We start from the raw sequence: 24,324 nt of genomic DNA on the forward strand, positions 1-24,324 counted from the left end.
CCATACCGGTTGGAATGGAATCCGGAACCCACCATTGGTGTGTGTGTGTGGGGCTGTTTTCACCCTCTCCAGGCTCCGGAGGTGTATTTTGTGCCTCTCGGAGGTCAAAACGGTCTCCCCTGGGCTCTGGAGGCTGGGAACGGATCCGTTTCTGGACTTCTGGGAGCAATAGCAATAACACTTAGACTTATATACCCCTTTATAGTGCTTTCACAGTCCTCTCTAAGCATTTTACAGAGTCAGCCTATTGCCCCTCAACAATCTGGATCCTCATTCTACCCACCTCGAAAGGATGGAAGGCTGAGTCAACCTTGAGCCAGTAAGATTTGAACTGCCGAACTGCAGCTAGCAAACAGGCCCATTTCCGGACTTCCGGAACTTCTAGGTCTAGGAGGTCTGTTTTTCGGCCTCCCAGAGCCTCCGTTGGGCCCTGCACATACCTGGCATCCAAAATGGGCTGCGTAGAAATTCCTGGGAGGGGCAGAGCAGGATCGGCGGAGCCAGCCAGTCCTTGCAACTACCGGTTCAGCGAACCAGCTGTAAAATTAGCATCCAGTTCACCCGAACCAGTCCAAACTGGCTGAATCCCACCCCTGTAAGTGACACATTTGTTAAGCGAGTTTTGCCCCATTTTCCAACCTTCCTTGCCACAGTAAGAATTGTACTGAGAGGTTGGCTTCCATTTTTTAAAAAAAATCTCTGCTGTGATCTAGCCCCAATGTTGTGAAAGTAAGGGCTGGGATTGGTCATTTCAGAGAAATGTCCCATAGAAATTCTGCTTTTTTTCTGGGAGAGCAACTGAGCAGAAGGGAAATCTCTGAAACAGTCTGATCGATGTTCAGCTCAGAGGCAGTACAAGCAGAGGCTCATTAGAAACCTGGAACAAGCTTTAGAGAAAAGGCTGAATAAATGACAACTTGTAGAAAACTTCATCCATCCCCTCCCCCCCCCACCCACCCCCCCGCTTTAGAGATCAAGTTTGTGTTCAGTGTTGTGCTTCACCGGAGAACATACATTTCTCAGTTTTGTTACCTGTGAAATGAGGTTTAACTTTGACAGAATTGGTGGTTAGGTTTAAGAGAAAAATAAAAATAATAATAAAAATGACTCTCGGGGATCGCGTAAAATGGTGTTTTTATTGTTCACTACCCACCCACCCCGTGATTCCATGCCTGGTAGAAAAATGACAGAAACATCAATAAACCGAAGAAAAACCTTTTCGTCTTCAACTTTGGCTATGAATTTATTTCAAAGCATATTATGTTATGCTGTCAAGATCTAAATTCTGCGCATCTAAGTGCTTGCTTCGGCGGCCCATATCCTGTACATTTAAAGGGAAAGGAAATACATATATTTGTGATAAAACGAAATGCACCACTTAAGCATTCTTTCACATAAATAACAACATCTTCTATTGTACTAAAGGCTTCTGTGTGTGATTAGAAAATATCTTAGTTAAAGCCGGTTTTCCATAGAAGTTTTTGGGGCAACTGGAAAGAGCTGGTCTTGCTAAGATATTTTCCTGATAGTCAACATTTATATACATCCAGGGGTGGGCTGCTACGGGTTTGCCCAGGTTCAGGAGAACCCGTAGCTCATGTTATGGCCAGTTCAGAGAACCTTCAAATCCTACCCTGGCTGGCCCCGCCCTGCCCATCCCGCTCCTCCCATCCCGCCACTCCCAGAATCTCCATGCGGTCCATTTTGGGTGCGAGGTGCAGGGCCCATGTGGAGGCTTGGGGAGGGGAAAAACGGGCCTCCCAGAGGCCTCTGGAGCCCAGGGGAGGCAGTTTTCGCCTTCCCAGAGGCTCAAGGAAAGCCTCTGGAGCTTGGGGGAGGTGAAAACAGCCCCCCCCCGCCATGGTGCAGGAGGCCAACTAGGCCACACCCACCATGGCCACACCCACCCAGCAACCGGGCAGAGAACCCGTTGCTGAAATTTTTGAAACCCACCCCTGTATGCATCCTTGAGCTTCCTCCCTTCTTTCCTTCCTTCCATCCTTCCTAACTTCCTTTCTTGCTTCCTTTCTTCCTTCCTTCCTCTAGTAAGAGAAAAATAGAAGGGCTCAAATTATTCAAACTTCGCAGCTTGCATTATGAAAGGACTTACTCTGCACCTTCCAGACCGATTTTGACAATTGGAAGACAGCTTTCTATTGCGTTTTCCCACTCCTTGCATATTTTAGTATCATTCATTCCAGCCTCTGCAAATGCATCCAAAGACATATGCAAATTCCTGCTTTCTTTTAGAAATATATTTATTCTGCAGTTTAATCACTGAAGACGTATCTGCTCAATCTGATCCTGTTGTGAGCCACAGTCCACAAGTACTGCAGAAGGCTGTGTGTTGATCTTCCTTGGAAGGGGCATATGTCAGTGTTCATGTCACACCTGTTGACAGCTCCTTAAAACTACATTTGATTAAGGGAGGTGCTGACAGGTACGGTGCCCTTCAGTTCTCTCTTTCCCCATTGAAGCCGGATCATTAAACTCAAGGCCACAATCTCCAGAGGCAAGTGCCACCATCTTTCTTGATGGATAACATTCAAATATGATGCAAACTACCTAATCCAGAAATCTCAGATCACTCTCACTCAGTTATCTTAAATAATAACCCCGAGAAGGGAAATTATTTTCCATCAAGCCACACTAATTCTGCAGGATTTCCAAGTTAGGACTCAAGGAGTGATGGGCTGAAAAAGCCATTTGGAGTTATATTAATACAGCTCTTCCATACTAATAAGATATGTGAACGAAGATGACAAATTACTTTGCCTGGGATGCACAAAGATTCTGTACTGTAAATTATTACTTAAATAAAAGTCCGGGCTGCTAATGCAAGAAGGCTTACGTTAGACATGTTCTTCACACTGTTTTGTTCATTTAATTATTTTATGTCAATGGTTAGAGTTTCCTACCTATCAAAGCAGAGAATTTGCATTTAGAGGATCTATCGCCTACGAAGTTTCTCTTGAACTGAGATGAATGAACTGCATGGATTAAAATTGTTGGCAAGGGACAGGTGTAATGCTAACTTCCTAGAGACGACGAATTGAAAGCTTTTGGGATTCTGGCTGTCATCTAACCTAACCATCTTTGGCGTCTGAATGAGAGGTGGTATTCAGCCAGTTCTGACTGGCTCTGGCGAACCGGTAGAGGAAATTTTGAGTAGTTCAGAGAACTGGCAAATACCACCTCTGGCTGGTTCCGCCCCCATCTATTCGCTGCCTCCCGAATCCCTGCTGATTGGCTGGGTCTTCTTTTGTTGCCCTGCACAGGAGAACAGAGCTGGAAAGCAGGTTAGTGGAGTGGGAGGGAATGGGGATTTTGTAGCAACCTTCCCTAGGAGTGGGGAGGGAATGGAGATTTTGCAGTATCCTCCCCTGACACGCCCACCAAGCGATGACCACCAAGCGATGACCACAGAACTGGTAGTAAAAATTTTTGAATCCTACCACTGGTCTGAATCAACATTTAAGGACTGGTAATATGACAAGAGTTCAGTGAAAAGTAGTTAAGATAGGCTTTCGTTGTTTATTGAGCATATTGTTGAGAGAGAAAGTATAAGAGCAAAGGAAAGAATGTATTACTTAATGCTTCCTTCATAACACCAAGCTTTTGCATGAAACTTTCCTTAATCTGGAGTAAAATGCTATAAAATAGATTGGAACTCTAAGAGTGGAAACTATCCCTCCATCTTAACTCTTTTTAAAAAAATTAGAATTAAATGTTAAATGTTAAATGTCCCACTCCAGGGGAAGGATACTGTAAAATCCCCATTCCCTCCCCACTTCAGGGGAAGGATATTATAAAATCTCCCCTCCCCACTCCAGGGGAAGGATACTGTAAAATCTCCATTCTCTCCCCACTCCAGGGGAAGGATACTGCAAAATCCCCATTTCCTCCCAATCAGCTGGGACTCAGGAGGCAGAGAATAGATGGAGGTGGCGCCAGCCAGAGGTGGTATTTGCCAGTTCTCCAAACTACTCAAAATTTCCACTGGTTCTCCAGAACTGGTCAGAACCTGCTGAATACCACCTCTGCTGTACAGGTGAGGATGCCGCCATTGCCCTCCTCACTGCCCTGTCCGTTGCAGCCAGAACCGCTGCCATCCCAACTGGGCACCTCAGCACCATCTGGGTTTGCCACCCAGCATATTGGCGCATGGCTGTACCTGCCGCCACGGTCTCCCCTGTCCCCCCTCCTCCCAAAGATGGCAAGCCAGTCAGGGCTTGACAGCAAACCCCTTTCCTTTCTGGCACTGATTATATAGTTTAGTAATGAAACATCTGCAAGAAAACAACCAAGCTCAGAGAGGACCAAGAACCATACAATTCAACCCTGAGTTACAAACAGTTTTCTGATAATTGATTTCTAACTGTGAGGTGACCAAGGGATTTGTCTATGAATGTTCTGTCTTTTTCAATCTTCGTTCCAATGGCCTGCAGTTTTCTTGACGTCCAACAGTTCAATGAACCTCTCAGGGAAAATATAATGAGGAAGGTCTCTACATGAGTCCTTTTTAGACTGGGAGAAATGGGTAGAGGAGAAGGCTTTAGAGAAACGAAAAGACATGTAGCAAGAAACAGCAGAAACCACCAGTAATGTCTCCATCAACAGTTCAAAGAAGTTCAAAGAACATTTTGCAAGAAATTCTCAAGTGCCCCGAGAATAAGGCAGGCAATCTAAAAAGTTTGAGACTTCGAAAGGCAAATTTAAACTTTGGCATATTTGACTGGATCAGCACATCTTGAACTGTCATCTCCAGATGTTTTAAAAGAGCCCCTCTGATGATTTCTAGCCAACATCTGGAGGATGTAGGGGTTGGAGAACTCAATGTTTATTCCATTGGCATAAATTAAGAACAAGAAATCTGGTGTGTGACATATAGACTTCGGGAATCGGTAGGGTAAGTTGGAAACTGTGGGAAAATTTGGCTCGTGGGATGGAAACAGCAAATATATCCTTGCAGGACGTCAAGACAGTTGAAGATTTTCACTTGGCCTCCGATGAAAATGTATGAAGCACAACACTTGTTTAGTTTTTAATTTTTTTCCAAAAATGTATTTATTTTGTTTGCACAGATGGTCTGAAGCAGTAAACCTTCTGACGGGATTCTGTGTGTATTATTTCATCAGATGCTCCGTAATATTCATTTTACCTTCAGTTTTAATTGGTCTTGGAAAAGAAGGGGATTCCTTCATGGAAAATCAGAACTGCTCCTTCCAGCACACATATGCTTGAATGAATGAATGAATGCTTAGGTGCACTCAGGGGCATAAGGAGAAATATCTGAGATCCGTAGCAAACTTATTAATTTCCCCCCATCCTGATATTAATAACCAGGTAAAAACGACTGGATATATTTGAGGGAGCCTGCTCTCATTCCTGGGGCTCGCACACACAATCCATTCTTGAGAAGAAGAAGGAGTAGAAACTTGATGATTTCTTGGAGTTGTATTACTAATTTGCATCATCAGTGCTTGATCAAAGAAGCATAGTGGCTCAGTGGCTTAATGATGCTGGAGATGCTCTCAGCTTCAGCGGTTTGAGCCCAGGCAGAGTGAGCTCCTGTCACTCAGCCTTTGTCCACCTAACAGTTCGAAAGCGTGTTCTATGCAAGTCAGGGGTGGATTCTGGCAGGCGCTACTGCTGGTTTGAGCATGTGCATGCCGCACGTGCATATGCAGTGCAATAAAAATTGTTATGCGCATGCACAGAAGCAAAAAACAAGAGAACCAGTTCAGGGGTGTGGCAGGCCTGGGTATCTGCCGGTTCCAGCAACCCAGGCTGACAAACCACTACGAACCGGTAGGAAGCCACCACTGATACAAATAGATAGGTAGGTGTTGTAGCCCAGCAGGATCCGGTTGAGCTGCTGATGGACTCGGATAGCGAGAAACCATATGAGTCTGCCTGGACGATGTGGAGGACCCTATGCAGGGTTCAGACTCGGAGCAGGGACAGAGAGGCGGGCTGGCCACCAGGAGGCACCTGAGGCATGGAGCTACCATGGTGTACGTGGTGAGGCTGTCTACCATGGCTTCCATTTGCTGCTCTGCTTTCACTCAATCCTGCTGTTCTAGTCATATGCCTGCATTCCCCCCCCCCCCCCCCCCCGCGGTCCCGCTTCTTTCTAAAGGAAAGAAAAGAGCAACCAGCATCCAGATGGATGGATTCAGTTATGGTGGTGATGGGTACATTGCAGAAGACATGAAGGCCAGTTAGGAACAGTTCCAGAGAAAAACTACATTATCCATGTTGTTTATGGGAGTCAACACTGACTTGATGGTGCAGAGTTCCCATAATTGTGTACAGCAAGATGGTCCTTGCTTCTATCATGATTGTACAGTATTGTGTTTCGTTTCCACCAGAGCTGAGATGTTAAAGTTCAGTCAACATAACGGTTTCATTCATGACAAATGAAAGGGTTTTTTCCCCACATGTTTCAAGAAATCTTCTGAAATATTAACTGAATTGAGGGAGCAAGAGATTGCAAAATGAAACTTTCTGCTTTTAAGTTCACTGTGTTTTTGTTTTTTAAAGTGGGTATATTGTTTTAGCTAAAATTTCTTCTGTTACAAAGTTGGTAACACTTCACTGATTTGTGTAAAATGTTATTTATAGGCTGTAGATATTTTCTTCTCCTCGTGAACAGTGATGTGAAACATTACCAATGTGACATAAACAATGAGGTTGTCAGGCCTGCAGTCATATTCCTTTTAGGATCTTTGGCCTGCCACACACTCTCTTGTTTTACTATGCTGTTTCATTAGTGGGGAATTGGGAGGGGGGAATAGTAAAGAGTAGAATGTTGTTGTCAAAATAAAACATTCCTTTCTAGAAGCCCAAGGTCATCCTTTGTCTCCGCACCTCTGCACCTGACCGGAACTGGATGAGTGGAACTGCCAGCATGGCAGTGGAAGATTGGACCATGTAATGGACTTGTGGGTGTGGGGGCAAGGTTTGAACTTTCAACTGGGTGGAAACCCAGGAAGCTTTCAGATTCGGGTTTCCACAGATTGTACCAACATGTCTCTCATTAAATTGGAACTTTGATGAAAGCTATGCCTTGAACTCTGATTTAATTCTGGATGATACTGTATTTTGAATGCTGACAGAGGTTGGATTTTATGTAGAAAGCTTTGGGATTGCAAGTAAATGCTACTAAAAGCTGAGAAACTTGTGAGAAGACACATGTCTACTCATTGTGTCTATAGATGATTGATGTCCCAGTGGAAACCTTTAGGTACAGATCACATTCCTCATGTAAGAATAAAAGCTCAGCGGTGTTTTAAAATCAAGCTTGATTTCTGGTGAGAGTATTGAGAATTTTTTTTGTAGGAGTTTTAAGGAAGTGAATTGTTACTGCTTTATTCCATTGTGGTTTTCTTTCTTTCTTACTCCCTAATCTTTTTTTTTCTTTCAATACTAGAATGTCATTTGGAGGTTAATTATTTTTAATAATGTTAATTTAATAATTTAAAATGTATTTAGTTTTAAAACTACCCTGTTTTCCCGAAAATAAGACCTCCCCAGATAATAAGCCCAATCGGGCTTTTGAGCGCATGCGCTAAAATAAGCCCTCCCTTGGAAATAAGCCCTCCCCAAAAATATTGCAACATAGCAGCAGCCATGAGGTGACCACGCTCGCCGCCTCCTGCGCCTCAAAAATAATAAGACCTCCCTGAAAATAAGGCCAAGTGCTTATTTCGGGGCTCAAAAGAAAATAAGACCCAGTCTTATTTTTGGGGAAACATGGTATTTAGAACCTTAAGATGAGAGCTTTGTTTATGGGGCAACATATTGTAAAGAAAATATAGTATAAATGCATTTATCAGGGATTTTAGCTAGGTCCTACCCTAAATGGAAATCTACTTTAAATAACATTTCTTGCTTACAAAAGTTGCTATTGGGCTCCTTCCAAGTCCTTCAAGCTCTGCAGTGACTTATGGACAGATCCTTGTAGGGTTGTTGTTTTTTTGCAATTAAGCATAAATGGCTTTGTTTTTCCCCTAATTGCATTATTTTTCTGGGAGTTTTTTTCCCCATAACTTCCCACTGTAGCCTACAATGTTGTCATTTCTTGGTGGTCTTTCCAAGTGTGAACCCAGGCCAACTATGCTTTGCTTCCGAGCCCAGACAAAGGTTGGTCATGTGGAATTATCTGCTGAGTTAAGCTTTATTAGGGCATTGTCCTGTTTACTCTTAGTCTTCTGTCAGCATTCCTTTTGCTACTCTGCCGGCTTAATTCTTATTGAGCTTCTTAAGGGTGGTTTTTCTAAAGATTTATTCCATACAGCTGGAATCCATCAGGTCAAACCCATTGATTGTTCCCTGTTTTGTTGGGATACTGCTGTTCTGATACAGAAGGAATAATATTCTTCTTGTGGCCCGCAGGCCAACGCAGTTGGTAGCAGAGTTAGACAGTGAGGAGGTTGGGGAGGAACATGGGCCAATCCTGGAGGCTGGGGAAGGCTCTGATGAGTGCTCTGTCTCAGAGGCAGAGAGGGGACCAAGGCCGTCTGGCAGTTCTCAGATGCCTTCGGAGCTAGACAGCAGTGAGGCAGAGGAACAGCTGGAGCCTGTTCTCAGTGTGTGCATACACAGAGCTGCCAGAAGAAAAGAACAGCTCAGAAATCAGGGTCGACTTGGGAGTAAAGCCACAGTTGGACTTGAATGGTCCCTCCCTTAGGAAATAAAAGAGTAGCAAAGGGGCATTGGACTTTTTCAGGAAACAATTCGTTAATTCATTCGTTCATTGGTTTCAGGAGTGTGAAGATCTGTCCGTGAATCTCAGAGACTCTGTGTCAAGTCTTTCCTTGCACAGCACTGTGTTTGGAAAATATTTACATGGCAGCTTTCCAAGCTAGATAAGGTCTGTGGTCATAACTTCACCTTTGAAAGACTGCTTACCAGATTGGCAAAGACTCATATAATGAGTCTTACATATATTAAGAAAGGAGAACCAGTTTGGGGTCATGGTTAAAGCATCTATCTAGAAACCAGGAGACTGTGAGTTCTAGTCTCACTGTAGGTACAAAGTCAAAAGGATGTCAAACCACTTCCAAAGAAGTCTTCTGAAGAAAATTGCAGGGACTTTGCCCAGTACATTGCCAGGAGTCAAGACTGACTCAAAGGCATTAAAAAAGTGCAAAAAGAAAAGAAAAGAAAAGACAGGTTGCAAGAAAGAGTCTCCATAAGGCTATTGTTAGACTTCAAGGTGCTATGAATCCCTGAATGGATGTTGCATAAAACCAAAGGCAGACTGTTGCCTTCACTCTATTATGCGAAGTGACATAACCGACATTTGTTCCCCTGTCTTGTCAAGAATAGAGAGAGTCTTTTGTGTTGCATGGGGTGCTGCCACAGCACGTGATTTCCAGGAAAGGCAGCGATCATATTTTCCAGTGAATGAGCTCTGAAATGCCAGTGGCAAAGCAATGGCATTTACTAGCTGGCCTCGGGCCAAGAATGGACTGTGTTTTGCGTTTGAAGGCTTGGGGAGACTCCCAAAAATGTGGACTGACAGGAGTGGAAATCGGGATCCACAGATGCTGTGGCGCTGTTGACTATCGACTGTAGCAATGTTATCCCACTTGATTAAAAACTTGCAGATTTTAACGGAAGATCAGCATATTTCATGGACAGAAACGAATGTCTCGCTAAACTGTCTCTGACATTTATAGCAATCGCAGCTGCTTGCTCCTAGGAATGGAGGAGCTTCGTTCTTAGTTTTCAGCTCATTATTTCTATTAAGGAAACAAGTAGCGACGCCATCGTGCTATTTCACATAAGGGTGCCGAGTGTTTTTATTTATATCTAAAAACTGTATGGGTGTGAAGACCTATAACACACCCGCTTGCACATCTACTGTCTCCCTCTCTCACTCACATATACAAAACACAACATCGGAACCTCACTTATTCTACTGTGTAAACACAGGGAATAGTTTTAGACTGGAAACTGTTAATATAGTTAAAATAAAACAGAAGCATTCCAGTGCCCGTTGTCACCAATATGTCCATGACAACTTGGTTTGTTTGTTTGTTTATTGGATTGCATTGGAAGGATCGGAGATCGGGGATTATGTAAAGCTCCGGGGGCAGCTCATTCCAGAGGGAAGGCGATCCCACAGAGATCGCTCTGCGGGTTGCTAGCCGACACTGTCTGGCCGATGGCACCCTGAAGAGGCCAACTCTGTGGGATTGCACTGGACGGTGGGAGGCTACAGGTGGCAGTAGATGGACTTGCAGGTACCCTGGGCCTAAGCCATGGAGCGCTTTAAAGTTCATAATTAGTACCTTGAATCGCACCCAGAAAACAACCGGCAACCAGTGCAGGCCGCCTAAAACGGATGTAACATGGGAGTATCTAGGTACCCCCATGAAAACCCGCGCGGCCGCATTCTGGACCAGCTGAAGCCTCCGGGTGCTCTTCAAGGGCAGCCCCATGTAGAGAGCGTTGCAGTAGTCCAGGCGAGAAAGGACGAGGGCATGACTGACTGTGCATAGAGCATCCCGATCCAGGAAGGGGCGCAACTGACGTACCAGGTGAACCTGGTAAAAGGCCCCCTGGTCACGGCCTTCAGGTGTTCTTCTAAACTAAGCCGCGTATCCAGGAGGACTCCCAGATTGCGGGCCCTCTCTTTATAAGATAAATTGGGGAGCACAGACCTCCTGAAGGATGTAAGAAGCCACGAGGAAGGCCTCTCAACTATTTACCGGCATGTTAATTGGTGTTTTCTGACTGGCCGCCATCATCATGATAAAAATTTTGTGAGACCATCTATCCAACAATTCCACCATTTTCACCAGCAATGTAATTCTGAAAACCAATGAAATGCTGGAGAAATTGGGAGAACAGCACAATTCACTTCCAGTGATATCAAGTGATACTTTAGAGTGCTGTTTTAAACACACATATTAAATGTTTAATATTATATATTACATAAATATATTTTTCATATTAAAATTTAAGTGAGGAAGATTCCTAGAGATTTCCTTTGGAATTATGATTCGCATGGCATTTCGTTTACATTAATCAAGGTCAACTTGATTGCCAGAGTTTTCTGCCTTCTTTAAAATAAAATTAAAAACGCTATATACTTTGGGATCTTTTTAATGTTCTTCTTCTTTTTCCTCCTATTATCTTGAGCAGCATGGAATAGAAGTGGGTTTTTTTTTTCTTTTTGATACAGCTGAATTTCTTCTCAGTACTGCCAATTAAAAATAAAAGGCCTGTGTTGGTTTCTTCTCTCTTTTCAAATGAGTTTCAGTTTTATAAATTTAATTATGTTGTGTTTAGTAGTGGTACAATAGAAGAGACTTTCTTTTACCCTATTTATGATGTGCTTTGGAATACATATTAAAAAGGCATGTCCGGCGTGCATATGAACTGCCTTTACATGACTTCAGAAGAACTGTGAATGGATTTTGCTCACACTTTTGTGTAGCTTCCAATTTGGAGGTTCAAAAAAAAAAAAGAATATCACATTATGGTCTGATCCAAGAGACAGGCAGTGTCAGTAATTTGAGTGTTGGCTTCGTTTTCAAGCCCAAACAACATTTTGTGACTGTACAAAATCTGTACTTGTTCTACAGTGTCTACTGAGAAGTAATACTTGGAAAGACAGTGTAAGCTTTGATTTTCCAAAGCCGATGTGACAAATGAGTCTGGATTTAAACTTTGCTATAACTTTGACAGAAACTGAGTCTACATTGTTCTAATCATCAAAGCCTTTGGTGGTTTGGAAACATTATTTTGATCCTGCCCGTGGACTTTTCCCCAAGGCCAATAATATTCATTAAATAGATTTCTTTCCATGGTGATATAATTTCCCCTTTATGGACAAGCCCTGAAGTATCACTGCTGCATTTAAAAAAAAAAGTGAGAAGAAATAACTTGAGATGTATTTAAACCCTTTCATTCACAAACCAAAAATAATTAGGATTTGCAGAAAGAAAAGATAGCTTTTATTCGAGACAGGAAGCATCTACAATGGGTTACTGTCATCATAAGTAATGTGTGTCATCTCTTCTTTTTGTCTTTTTCACAAACTGATTTGATTCAACAGGGACAAGAAATCTGTTATTCTCCATTCATTCATTAATGAACTACAACCTCTCGTTTTTCTGTCCCTCAGCCCTGCTGGATAGTATTGCTGGAAGGTGATAAATCACAGATTCTCTATTCCATGGACATTATAAGAATAAGAGTTGATCTCCATCCATCCTGTTTATAAGAATGAGAATCTGAATGAAAATTACTGTATATGAAGCTCTCAATTCTCCATAGTTCTTGGATATCAACTTTCAATACCCACCATACTGATAAGGCATTAAATCCAACATCTGATGGACCACACATTTCCCAGCAATGGGAATAACCGATATTTTTGCAATTGTACTAAACAATGAAATCACCTGCATCTGAATGCTAACCCTGGGTGATTAGAATTGTTTAAAAATACATAGAGGTCAAGCCCAACTCAAATAGATGATGATTGCTTTCCAGTTTGTATTCTGAAATCTTCTTCCAAAGCTGTGTTTCAGGGTCCATTGCTTGAAATTGTCTGACATAGAACCCAGGGTGGGTTCCAGCAGGCACTACTGCCAGTTGGCTCGATCAGAAATTGTTCTGTGCATGCGCAGAATCGAGAAACAAGATGGCGCCTATGGCACCACCTGACTAACCAGTTCGGGGACATGGCAGATCTGGGTCTCTGCCAGTTCCAGCAACCCAGGCCACCAAACCACTACCGGTTCGGCGGAACCAGTAGGAATCCACCACTGATAAAATCTCCCTGCCTTTCTTACTCTTCCAGAGAGCTCTTATAGTTGCTCCGGAGGTGGGATTCAGCCAGTTTTGACAGGTTCTGGAGAACCGGTAGTGGACATTTTGAGTAGTTCAGAGAATCAGCAAATACCACCTCTGGCTGGCCCCACCCTCAATTTATTCGCTGCCTCCCGAGTCCCATCTGATCGGCTGGGTCTTCTTTTGTTGCCCTGAATAGGAGAAGGGAGCTGGAAAGCAGGTTGGTGGGGTGGGGAGGGAATGGGGATTTTGCAGTAACCTTCTCCCAGGAGTTGGGAGGGAGTGGGGATTTTGCAGTATTCTTCCCCTGGAGTGGGGTGGAAATGGAAATTTTACAGTATCCCTCCTGCAGAAGTGGGGAGGGAATGGGGATTTAGCAGTATTCTTCCATGGGGGGGGGGGGGTTGCTCCCAGTTCAGCCCTGTTCGGCTGAACCAGTAGGGGTATTTTGGCCTGGGTCGCAGAACCGGCAGTGACCCGGCTGGCCACCCCCGCCCGAACTGGTTCCCTGGTCATCGCTGCCATTGCCGGCATGTTGTTTAGTAGTACGCGTGCATACGCAGTTCACTGTAAATAGTTATGTGCGTGCAGGAAGAACAATTTATATTGAACTGCGCTGCATGCACAGCGAAGTGAACTGGTAGTAAAACCGGGAGCAACCCACCTCTGTATCCTTCCCTTACCATGCCCACCAAGCCACACCCACCAAGCCAAGCCCACCAAGCCACGCCCACAGAACCAGTAATAAAAAAAATTTGAATCCCACCACTGGGTTGCTGTGTTTTTCTGCACTATTGTTTTTTCTGCTTATCTCTGATGTTTGAATTCATTGCATTTGGATCTACTGTTTCTTTTTAAGTGTTTTGCCTTACTGGTTTTGCTTCAATAGCCTTTTCTGGATTTTTTTTTAACAGGTTTAATCCAGCCTGTGCTTGTCCCACTTAATTCCACTGATTTCAGTAGGATATTTATATGGCCAACGTAATCTGGATTCAGCCCAACATATTTTAAATGACTTGAATTTACCTTTTTTTCATCAAAAATAAGGAATTAATACATATGTTAAAGTGAATGCAATAACTTACCTCTATTTACAAACTCTGGTTTCTTTCTCAAACCTTTGCCACAAGTCGTATCAGCTTCAGCCAGTATAGTTCAAGGCACGGATCTGTTGTGTTTGAAATAACATCCTTAAATTTATTTTCTTTGCTCTCAGAATATTTTTTACTATGAAATATGAAACAACTCTTACCATGCAATATACTTAACTCTGGGATTTAACTTGTATTAAGATTTACTGTGAAGATGGATATTAGGATATGAGTTTGCGTATGAATATTCTGGTTTCAAATAATACCTTAGCCAGTTTTATTGAAAAAAAAAAGATTTTATTCCTTATCTGTCTTCTTGGAACTTTGCTGTGCCACATTTAAACCTAAAATCCCCATGCTGCTTTTGAGGTACATCAAAAGAATAGGTTGCTTTTACTCAGGTTAGTGGAGATGACACAGAATGTTTTGAAATGTTTTGTTCCCAATATTATAGCATCATAACAACAATCTATCTATCTGGCCCAGCAAAGCAGAAAGGGAGGGTATGTTGTGGATCCAACTATCAAGGAAGTACAAATTTTAGGGCCTAGGAAAAGAGCTATAGTGGCTCCTTCCCTTTCAAACATCATTCCCTTAAAGATAAGATTGATCTTCAACTCATTGGTTTTCCATAAGGTCTTGAATATGTGGTTTTATCAACGGGCTTAGAACCCCATCCATAGCCAATAAAAGGTTTTGTCTGATTCTGTTGTCACTACCATGGGGTTGGGTGGTGGAGTGGGGGTTAAATTGTGAATTTCTAACTGTGGATTGCTAATGTTGTACCGCACCTGGAGTTGGTGTGAGAGTTGGCCAGCTATATAAATAAAGAGTAAATAGTAATCATGATACCCAGTGGTGAAATCTACTTTTTTTCCCCTACTGGTTCTGTGGGCATGACTTGGGGGGGGGGGGGGAGAATCATGTCACTGGGTAGGCATGGCTATGTAGTCATGTGACTGGGGGTGGGTCAAAAGGCAGAAACTCACTTTAACAATGTCCTGCTGGAGCAGGGGGTTAGACTAGATGACCTCCAGGTCCCTTCCAGCCCTGGATTGCTGTGCTCTTTCAAGGTATCCTCTAAAGTTGCGTCTAGTGCCATGTTTGTGGTCCTTCCTCCCTCTCTTCTTTCTTTCTTTCTTTCTTTCTTTCTTTCTTTCTTTCTTTCTTTTTTTCTTTCTTTCTTTCTCCCTTCCCTCCCTTTTTCTTTCTCATCCCTCTTTCTTTCTTTCTTTCTTTCTTTCTTTCTTTCTTTCTTTCTTTCTTTCTCCCTTCCCTCCCTTTTTCTTTCTCATCCCTCTTTCTTTCTTTCTTTCTTTCTTTCTTTCTTTCTTTCTTTCTCCCTTCCCTCCCTTTTTCTCTCTCATCTCTCTCTCTCTCTTTCTTTCTTTCTTTCTTTCTTTCTTTCTTTCTTTCTTTCTTTCTTTCGCAACCCCCCCCCCCCCTCGTTTTTGGCCTAGCAGGCCTCAAGGAAGCCTCCTGGGAGCAAAAACAGACCCCAAATGCTAAAAAGAAAGTTTTAAAAAATGTTCCTACCATCATGCAGCACCGCTGATCTTCGGAATTTTTTTTTACTAGAATTCTATTCTATTCTGTTCCATTCCATTCCATTCCAAAGGTGACCATCCAACAACTGAATCTGTTCTGGACAGGGTAGCATGGAGACCACTTGCCCATAAAGTCGCCAAGAGTCAGACATGACTAAACGGTTAAAACATCAACCACAAATGTATTTTCTCAGAGTAAACAATCCATAATTGAATAGTTTGGGCGTTGTTTGCTTTTCAGTCAAAAGGCTACACTTTGCAAGTTGAACTAACGCCACTCCTTTCCCATACCTTCTTCTTCTTCTTCTCCATCCAGGAGAGGCTGCTGACTTCATTATGGAAGAACACAACGGTTCTGCAGAAAGCCCCCTGCTGAGCCCAGCACGGCACGTTGCCATTAAGTGTGGGTGGCTGAGGAAGCAAGGGGGTTTCGTGAAGACTTGGCATACTCGCTGGTTCGTACTCAAAGGGGAGATGCTGTATTATTTCAAAGATGAAGATGAAGCCAAACCTTTGGTAAGTGCAAAGGGAGTGCATGCAAAGGAAGACAGAGAACTTGGGGGTGTGGAAGTTGGGGGTTTTCTTTTAACCTTGGATCTCTAGACATGACGACCTCTATTTCAAACTCTTCTGGACAACACAGCCACTGTCAGTTGGTTGATATGGAATATGCTGCAGCAAATCTTGGTGCAGGGGTGTCAGACTCAAAGCCCATGGGCCACATCAGACTCACACGGTGCTTAGATCTGGCCTGAGGGGCTGGCCTGGAAACCACAAAGGAACGGCCCGCGATGCCTCTACTAGCAAAAATGGCACTCAGGAGTGCCGTTTTCACTGGTAGAGGGCTGCAGGAGGCCAACCTGGCTGAAAACAGGGCCCAGGGAGGCCACACACCAGCCCCGTTTTCGCTGGCAGGGGGCTAGCAAAACAAACTAAAACAAAAGGAGAAATGTTTCCCCTTTTGCATTTGAGCATCCAAGAAGAGACTGGAAAGGAGAAAGGGAAAGAGGAAAGACAAAAAAAGAAGGGAAGATGGGAAGAGAGCAAGGAAGGAGAAAGAAGAGGAAAGGAAGGGAGAAAGGGAAGGAAGGGATTATAATGAGAGGGAGGGAGGATCTGAGGGAAGTCCTGCCTTAGCATTTGGCCACCACAGGTGCCCCTGACATGACTGAAGTTGAGCTGGCCACGCTTACCCCAGGCATGGACACTCCAACCCTCCTGAGATAAAGCACAACCTTGATGTTAAGCACAACCCTCAATGAAATTGAGTTTGACACCCCTGTCTTGGTGGCATTGATTTAGGGAAGGCAGAAGTCCAACGAAGACTTCTTTCAACTTTTACGAGTTTTTTTAAAATTTCTAACAGATTCTCTCCAGTTGCCAACACAGCTATGGGCTTCCAACTTGATATGCTACTTAGTCTGAAAGTTATGTGGGGTCATAAGGGAGAACTTGTTGTGTTTTCTGTTCCTTATAGTCTCCTGTCATACAATGCACTTTGTTATGGAATCAGGGTCAGAGAAAAGTCTGGGGATTTTATAAAGTAAGAGCAGTGTATTTGTGTGCTCTGGCATGTTTATGGAAGGAGAACAGTGGTAAAATTCATTTTTTTTTTACTATTGATTCTGTGGCTGTGGCTTGGTGAGCATGGCAGGGGAACGATACTGCAAAATCTCCATTCCCAACACACTCTGGGACCAGCCAGAGGTGGTATTTACCGGTTCTCCGAACTACTCAAAATTCCCACTACTGGTTCTCCAGAACTTGTCAGAACCTGCTGGATTTCATCCCTGAAGGTGATACCAGGACAGCAAAACTGGTGAAATAATATTTGTACACATTCAAAACTGAAGAGAGTGTTGGAATTCAAATGCGACTTTTTATTTTTTTAAAAAACCCCACACATTACTGGTTTCTTCCACTATTCAGCTGTGATAGTTATTCTAATGAAGTTCAAAATGAGATAATTAGTTTCTGGGTCTCTTTGTGATTCTCAAACATGAAATCACTTTGATTCAGAGTCCCTTTGATGCGTGGTGTGATTTTTGAACTCTATGAATTGCCAGGGCCTTCCTTTCAGAATCGCCAAGGTTGGTCGTCTGTTACGCAAAGTAAACTCAGTCATCGTGCTGATATTGAGAGAACACCATGTTTTTGGAAAATAAAACTGTGTATGATGGGATACAGTTAAAGTTAGGATTAGGGTATTGATCAGTGGTGGGATTCAAATAATTTAACAACGAGTTTTCTGACCTAAGGACCAGCTGGGTAGGCGGGGCTCAGTGGTCATGTGACTGGGTGGGCGTGGCCAACTCAATGTCACTCAGGTCGATGGGCACTTCGCCTTAGCTGTTACAATGAAATAAGGGTTAACCGGAGAGGCAGTTTCTGTAAGCATGGCAATAAGGATTAGGCTAGAAACAACACCAGAATGTTTCCTTCCTGCCTCCCTTACAGGATTAGCCCTGTAAAGTGGGAAAAAACAAAATGAGATTTCTTCCAACAACCGGTTCTCTGAGCTGCTTAGAAAGTTAACAACCGGTTGTCCTGAATAGGTGCGAACTGGCTGAATCCCACCACTGGTGTTGATGTAATATTTAAGTGGAAGCCACTTGTACTGGAGTCCTCGATTTATAATAGCAATAGCACTTAGACTTATATACTGCTTCACAGTGCTTTGACAACCCTCTCTAAGTGGTTTACAGAGTTAGCATCTTGCCCCCAACAATCTGGGTCCTCATTTTACCTACCTTGGAAGGATGGAAGGCTGAGTCAACCTTGAGCCTGGTGAGATTCGATCTGCCAAACTGCTGCCAGCCGAGGATCAGCAGAAGTAGCCTGCAGTACTGCACTCTAACCACCGCGCCACCGTGGCTCAATAGTTGGTTTAGTGACCGTTCAAAGTTACAATAGCAAAGAAAAAGTGACCTACGGGCCATTTTTCACACTGATGACCATTGCAACATAAATAAAAAAATCTGTAGCCATGCAGAATCTAAAACTGTACTTCCTCCTAGAATCTGTTCATTTCTCTTTGTTGAGATTTAAAAAATTGCTATGGATCTCAGCCTTGAAATTATTTCTGAGCAGAAAATTTAACCACTCATTTGCACATTTAGAAGGCAGGTGTTGGTTCTCGAATAGACAGGAGATAGGAATAGGTTATTGATGTGTTGTATACACGGAGAAATTTTCATCAAAAAACAGGGGAAAGAAAGCTAAACTGAAAGCTGAACTGAGCACAAATGCCTGTATGTATGAATGTATGTATGTATGTATGTATGTATGTATGTATGTATGTATGCATGCATGCATGCATGTATGTATCCATCCTAATCCAATTCTTGGTGAAGTGATGACTTTCAAATATGGTGATTATGAAAGAAATGGTCAGATTACTTCAGGGGGGTAATTTATGATTTTTTTTATAGGTGAACCAAAGCATCTTTAGCTGCTACTTCATTTTGCTCTTCTTCTTTCTTCTCCCCCTTTTTTAAACCCATAAATGACATGGAAACCAATGGTTTTTATGGTTCCATTCTAAATGCCATCTTCTTGAATGCCAGCTGATTATGTGACATTCGAGGCACCTGGACTTTTCAGAAGCAAATACTGTTCAAGAGAAGCCAATTTAAAATGGAAATCTCCTTCCACAATTCATATAACAGAAGAAGAAGAGGATGAAGGCTACTCTAATAGTTTTTACAAAGTAAAAAGCAACTTAATTGACCCTAATCATTTTCTAGTTCTGAAAAGCTGAATGCCAGACCTCACTTGATGAGGGTATTTATCCCGTTGCAAACTCCAAGGTGGGTTAGACATACAAATGTCTTGCTAAGCATTCTGAAGGCAGGACAAGAAGCAGTGGGTGGAAACTAAACAAGGAGAGATCCAACCTAGAACTAAGAAGAAATTTCCTGGCAATTAAAGCAATTAATCAGTGGAATGACTTGCCTCCAGAAAGTGTGGGTGAAAAAGATGATCAGGGGACTGGAGGCTAAAATGTAAAGAATGGTTGCTGGAACTGGGTATGTCTAGTTTAATGAAAAGAAGGACTGGGAGTGACGTGATGGCAGTCTTCCACTATCTCAGGGGTTGCCACAAAGAAGAGGGAGTCAAACTATTCTCCAAAGCACCTGAAGGTAGAACAAGAAACAATGGGTGGAAACTAATCCAGGAGAGAAGCAACCTAGAACTAAGGAGAAATTTCCTGACTGTGAGAACAATTAATCAGTGGAACAGAAGTTGCCTCCAGAAGCTGTGGAGGATTTTAAAGAAGAGACTGAACAACCGTTTGTCTGACATGGTATAGGATTTTCTGCCAGAGCAGAGGGTTGGACTAGAAGACCTCCAAGGTCCCTTCCAGCTCTGCTATTTAGCTCTGTTCTGTCTGAAATACTTCTGACACTTTTGACATGAGATACATTCTTGAAAACATTGTGCAATATATTTAATAAAATCACATGCACAACCAAACAGAAAAAACATAAAGGCATTGTAGAATGTTTTCAAGAATGTATCTCATTTCCTACAATTGCAGGAGCAGCTGTGAGATGTGCATAATGTTAACCTGGTTGGAACTTCCTTTTTAGTTTTTAATTTCCACGCTATGATGGTATCACAAACATGACACAACCTGGAGGTTTCTCCATACAAGAGCAGCTGTCATCTCTACAAATGACCTCCCATCCTCATGCTCTTTTCAGTGTTCCTTTTCCCCTGAAGTAATATCCAGTAGACACTCATGCGTGACCTTCAGCTGTCATTTTGTGGTCTGGAGGATATGTGAAGTCTTCAAGAGAAATCAAAGAAAAACTTGGACCATCCCAACCTTAAAAAAAAAAAAACACCTTTTGACAATCTGCTCATTTCTGTAAGTCTTCCCTTCATACAGTTTAAAGGTCTATTCAAGTCTCTTGAAAAACACAGAAACGTAGAAAACAGATTCATCCGGGACTCTCAAGATTTCGCCATCCAGTTTCAGAAACACAACACAAGCTTAAATTCAGATGTCCAGGCATTCTGTGGCAATAATTTGATGGGATGATCACTGCCCAAACAGCCTGATCTTTATGGCCCTTAAACAGTATTTGCCCATCTTCCACTGGTATGAAGAATTGTCTTGCGAATAAAAGTACATCATCTATGGTTTAATTAAGCTGCACTTTGCCAGATGTCCTTGTGTGAAAAGCTTGTCTTTTATGGGCAAAGCAGGTTTTACAGGGGCCTTATTTTGGCAAAATACATACTTTCCATCTCATCTAATTTGTGTAGAAAAATTCATTAGCAGAGAAGTCCATTGAAGGCATCTGTTAGGAGTTAATGGAGAACAACTGCCTGAGTTCGGCTGAATTTTAATTAAAATAATTTAAAACTTCTAATGGATCTGTTAAATAGAAATTAATGCAATCATTACATAAATTACATACATCAAAATGGAGCCGAGGACTTGGGGGAAAATTCGCATAGCTCTGGTTATTCGTGGGATAAATGAAAAAAGCCTTTTGGCAGGGTAGTTTTGGATAAAAAACCAAAAAGAAAAATTGTCTAAGACAAGGCTTACAGTCAGGTGAATGTATAGAGAATTGAACTGCAGCCTAAGGATTCAATTAGATATGATATGGGAGAATTCTAATTAAAATCTGCATTAATCAAAATTGTAGCTATGGAGACAGGAGTCAAGGGACACGAAGGTTCACAGAGATGATTTTTTTATCCTCCCATTTTAAAAACTGTCCCTTAAAAAGTAGAAATTGAGAAAAAAATTAACCCTTTATAAAATATCTGTATTTTTTCATTCAGAAGACAGATATTCAGAAATCATTTTTTTCTAAATAAAAAAAATGTTTTAGTTCCCACATTCTGATCCTATCTTTCCTCCCTAGGTTGGATTATTGTTTTTTTGAAAAATCTCATTGAGAATCTCGTTGTATCATCTTATCTTGTTTACTCACAAGCATGCCTCACTTACTTAGGCCCTTCAAGCTTTGAAAAACTCTTTTGTATTAAATGTTGCAATGTTTTCAGAGTTTGAAAAAGGAGAGACCAATTTTTTTTTCTGGTGGGAGACATATTTATCTTCAATTATGAATGTCTGTCTGTCTGTCTGTCTCTCTATCCTCTCTCTCTCTCTCATCTCTATTATCTCTCTCTCTCTCTCTAATCTATCAATCTATCATCTATCTATCTATCTATCTATCTATCTATCTATCTATCTATCTATCTATCTATCTATCAATCATCTATCTATCTATCTATCTATCTATCTATCATCATCATCATCTATCTCTATCATCTATGTATCTATCTATCAATCAATCATCTCTCTATCATCTATCTATCTATCATCTATCTATCTATCTATCTATCTATCTATCTATCTATCTATCTATCTATCTATCTATCTATCATATATATAGTGACCATTCAAAGTTACAATGGCACTGAAAAAAGTGACTTATGAATGGTTTCACAGTTTCGACTTTTGCAGCATCCCCTTGATCATGGGATCAAAATTCAGATGTTTGGCAATTGGTTCATCTTTATTACCATGGCTGTGTCCCAAGGTTAAGTGATTCTCTTTTGCAACCTTCTGACAAGCAAAGTCAATGGGGAAGCCCGATTCATTTAACAACTGGGTTACTAATTTATCAAACCGCAGTGATTCACATGACAACTATGGTGGGAAAGGTTGTAAAATCTCACTTAATAAATGACTCACTTAACAACATAAAATTTGGCTGCATAGCCAGGCTTTTAATTAGTCTGAGCGGCTACTCTTAGTTTCCCTCTCAGCTGGTGCTTTTGCTTTAGGGTTTTGACTTTTTTTTAAAGGGGGGGGGGGATGGCTGTTTTAAGTTTTCTGCCTTGTTTTAGTGATTCCTGGTACTGTCCTTTTGGGGTGTCCTTTCCTCACTCATTTTGAAAGCCTCTACTGTTGGAGCACCTACAACGTCTGAAGGCAAGCTATTCCATTGGTTGATTGGTCTCACTCTCAGGAAATGTTTCCTTAATCTTGGTTGCTTCTCTCTTTGGTTAGTTTCCATCCATTGTTTCTTGTCATGCCAATTGTGGTCATAAGTTGAGGGCCGCCTCTCCTGGCTGAGAATGTTGGCTCCAACCAGGAAAAAAAAACTCAGTTTCAGTTTCTAGCTACCTTTTGGAAAGCCACCTCTGAGCCCAGTCAAAATGGAAAGCATAAAGACTTCAACACAAAATAAGGCTCAGAACCATCACTTTCAAAAACCAGGACCAAAACAGCTACAGAGCAAAAGTGAAAAGCCAAGAGAAACAAATTATTCTAAAGAGGTAGTTTAAAGAAGGGAATCTGATGGCTTTCCAGATGTTGCTAAACTACAACATCTTTCAACCTGGGCTGTGATGTGATAATTGCTGAGATGATGTTCAGCAACATCTGGAAGACACACAGCAGCAGATTGAAGCAAAGAAAAACATTTTCTTACGTGCTTAAAAGGCCAAAAGGAAAGCTTTTGATCAATCTTTCCGGAAAAAAAGGCTATTCATAACCAGAGCACATGTACATGGAGTGATTAGATTCATTTTATAAAAAGCAACATTGGAAGGTACCTTAAATTCCAATAAAGGAGAATATTTGTAGCTCAGAGTTGAAATGAGGAGTCCTTGGTGTTTTCTGGGCTTTGTTATAATAATAATAATAATATTTAATGCTTCTAGACCGCCCCCTCTCCTGCAAGGGACTCGGGGCGGTGTACAGTTCATACAAAATATAACAGGATACAATAAAATTAAATTAAATATGTACAGTTGACAGTTGACATGGAGGAGGTTAAAATGTAGTTAAAAGAACTGTACAAAGCAGATATAAAATAAATTCAAACCCCTAAAAACAAATACAGTAAATTAAAAAGCCCCTAAAATAACCAGATATAATACATTTGCCAGGAGGGACAGTTGAATTATGCCAGGCCTGCTAATCGGAACAGGTGGGTCTTCAGTTTTTGCCGGAAGGAGCGGAGGTCAGAAGTGGTTCTAATGTCAGGGGGGAGGTCATTCCAGAGGGTTGGGCCCATCACAGAGAAGGCCCTACTCCTCGGTGTCGCCCGCTGGCATTGCCTAGTGGACGGCACCAGGAGAAGTCCCTCCCTGTGTGAGCGTATTGGCCGCAGGGATGTATGTGGGAGGATGCGATGTTGTTTTCTGTTGTGGCCCGCCAGCTGCCAGTGGAGCTGGTGGCAAACTTGGACGATGAGGAGGTTGGGGAGGAACTTGGACCAGTTCTAGAGTCTGGGGAAGGCTCTGATGGATGCTAGGTGTTGGACGCAGAGATAGAGCCAGGACTGTCCGACATTTCCCTGCCACTGGAGAGGCAGCTGCCTTTGGAGGCTGATATGAGTGAGGAGGAAGAACAGCTGGGGCCTGTTCCAGATGCACGTATGCACAGTTAGGAGAGGTGAACAACAGTGGACAAGGAGTCAACTTGGGAAGCAAAGCACACGTGGATGCTGAATGGCCCCTCCCTGGCTGGGGAATAAATAGAAGGAAAGGGGAGTGGTTGTCATAGGAGGCAACAGTTCGTATTTCTGAAGATTTTGCTCGTTGTGTTTCGTGCCTCAAAGACTGCTTGCCAGAACTTAATGTGTAGCCTTTCGGCTGGGAGCTCACAGCCTTGCAATTATCGCAAGGAACTGATAAGGTCTGTTGCTGCCGTTAACTCCTTGCAGGACTCTTGCCTGGACTTTTCGGTGGGTGAATCCCATTAATTCACAAGAGGTAAACATGGAGGGGGTCTTTGTGACAAGGAGTCTGTTTCTTGCTTCTGCTAAGACTGGGTCAGAACATTTTCTTGCAGGCATTTCATTACAGCATGGATGATGTTACTTAGCAATGTC

General features: G+C 42.4%; 1 protein-coding gene across 2 annotated transcripts in view; it reads left to right on the top strand.

The window, feature by feature from the left end:
* Positions 1 to 24,324, top strand: part of ARHGAP24 (Rho GTPase activating protein 24) — a 446,035-nt gene that overhangs the window by 88,819 nt on the left and 332,892 nt on the right. For both annotated transcript variants that reach the window (XM_081959210.1, XM_081959211.1), the window contains exon 2: positions 15,771 to 15,970. In XM_081959210.1, coding sequence (XP_081815336.1) covers positions 15,791 to 15,970 — 180 coding nt within the window. In that variant the 5' untranslated portion in view covers positions 15,771 to 15,790. The remainder of the gene's footprint in view (positions 1 to 15,770; positions 15,971 to 24,324) is intronic.

This window comes from Natrix helvetica (assembly GCF_964273705.1).
Source record: "Natrix helvetica genome assembly, chromosome: 7".
NCBI lineage: Eukaryota > Metazoa > Chordata > Lepidosauria > Squamata > Natricidae > Natrix > Natrix helvetica.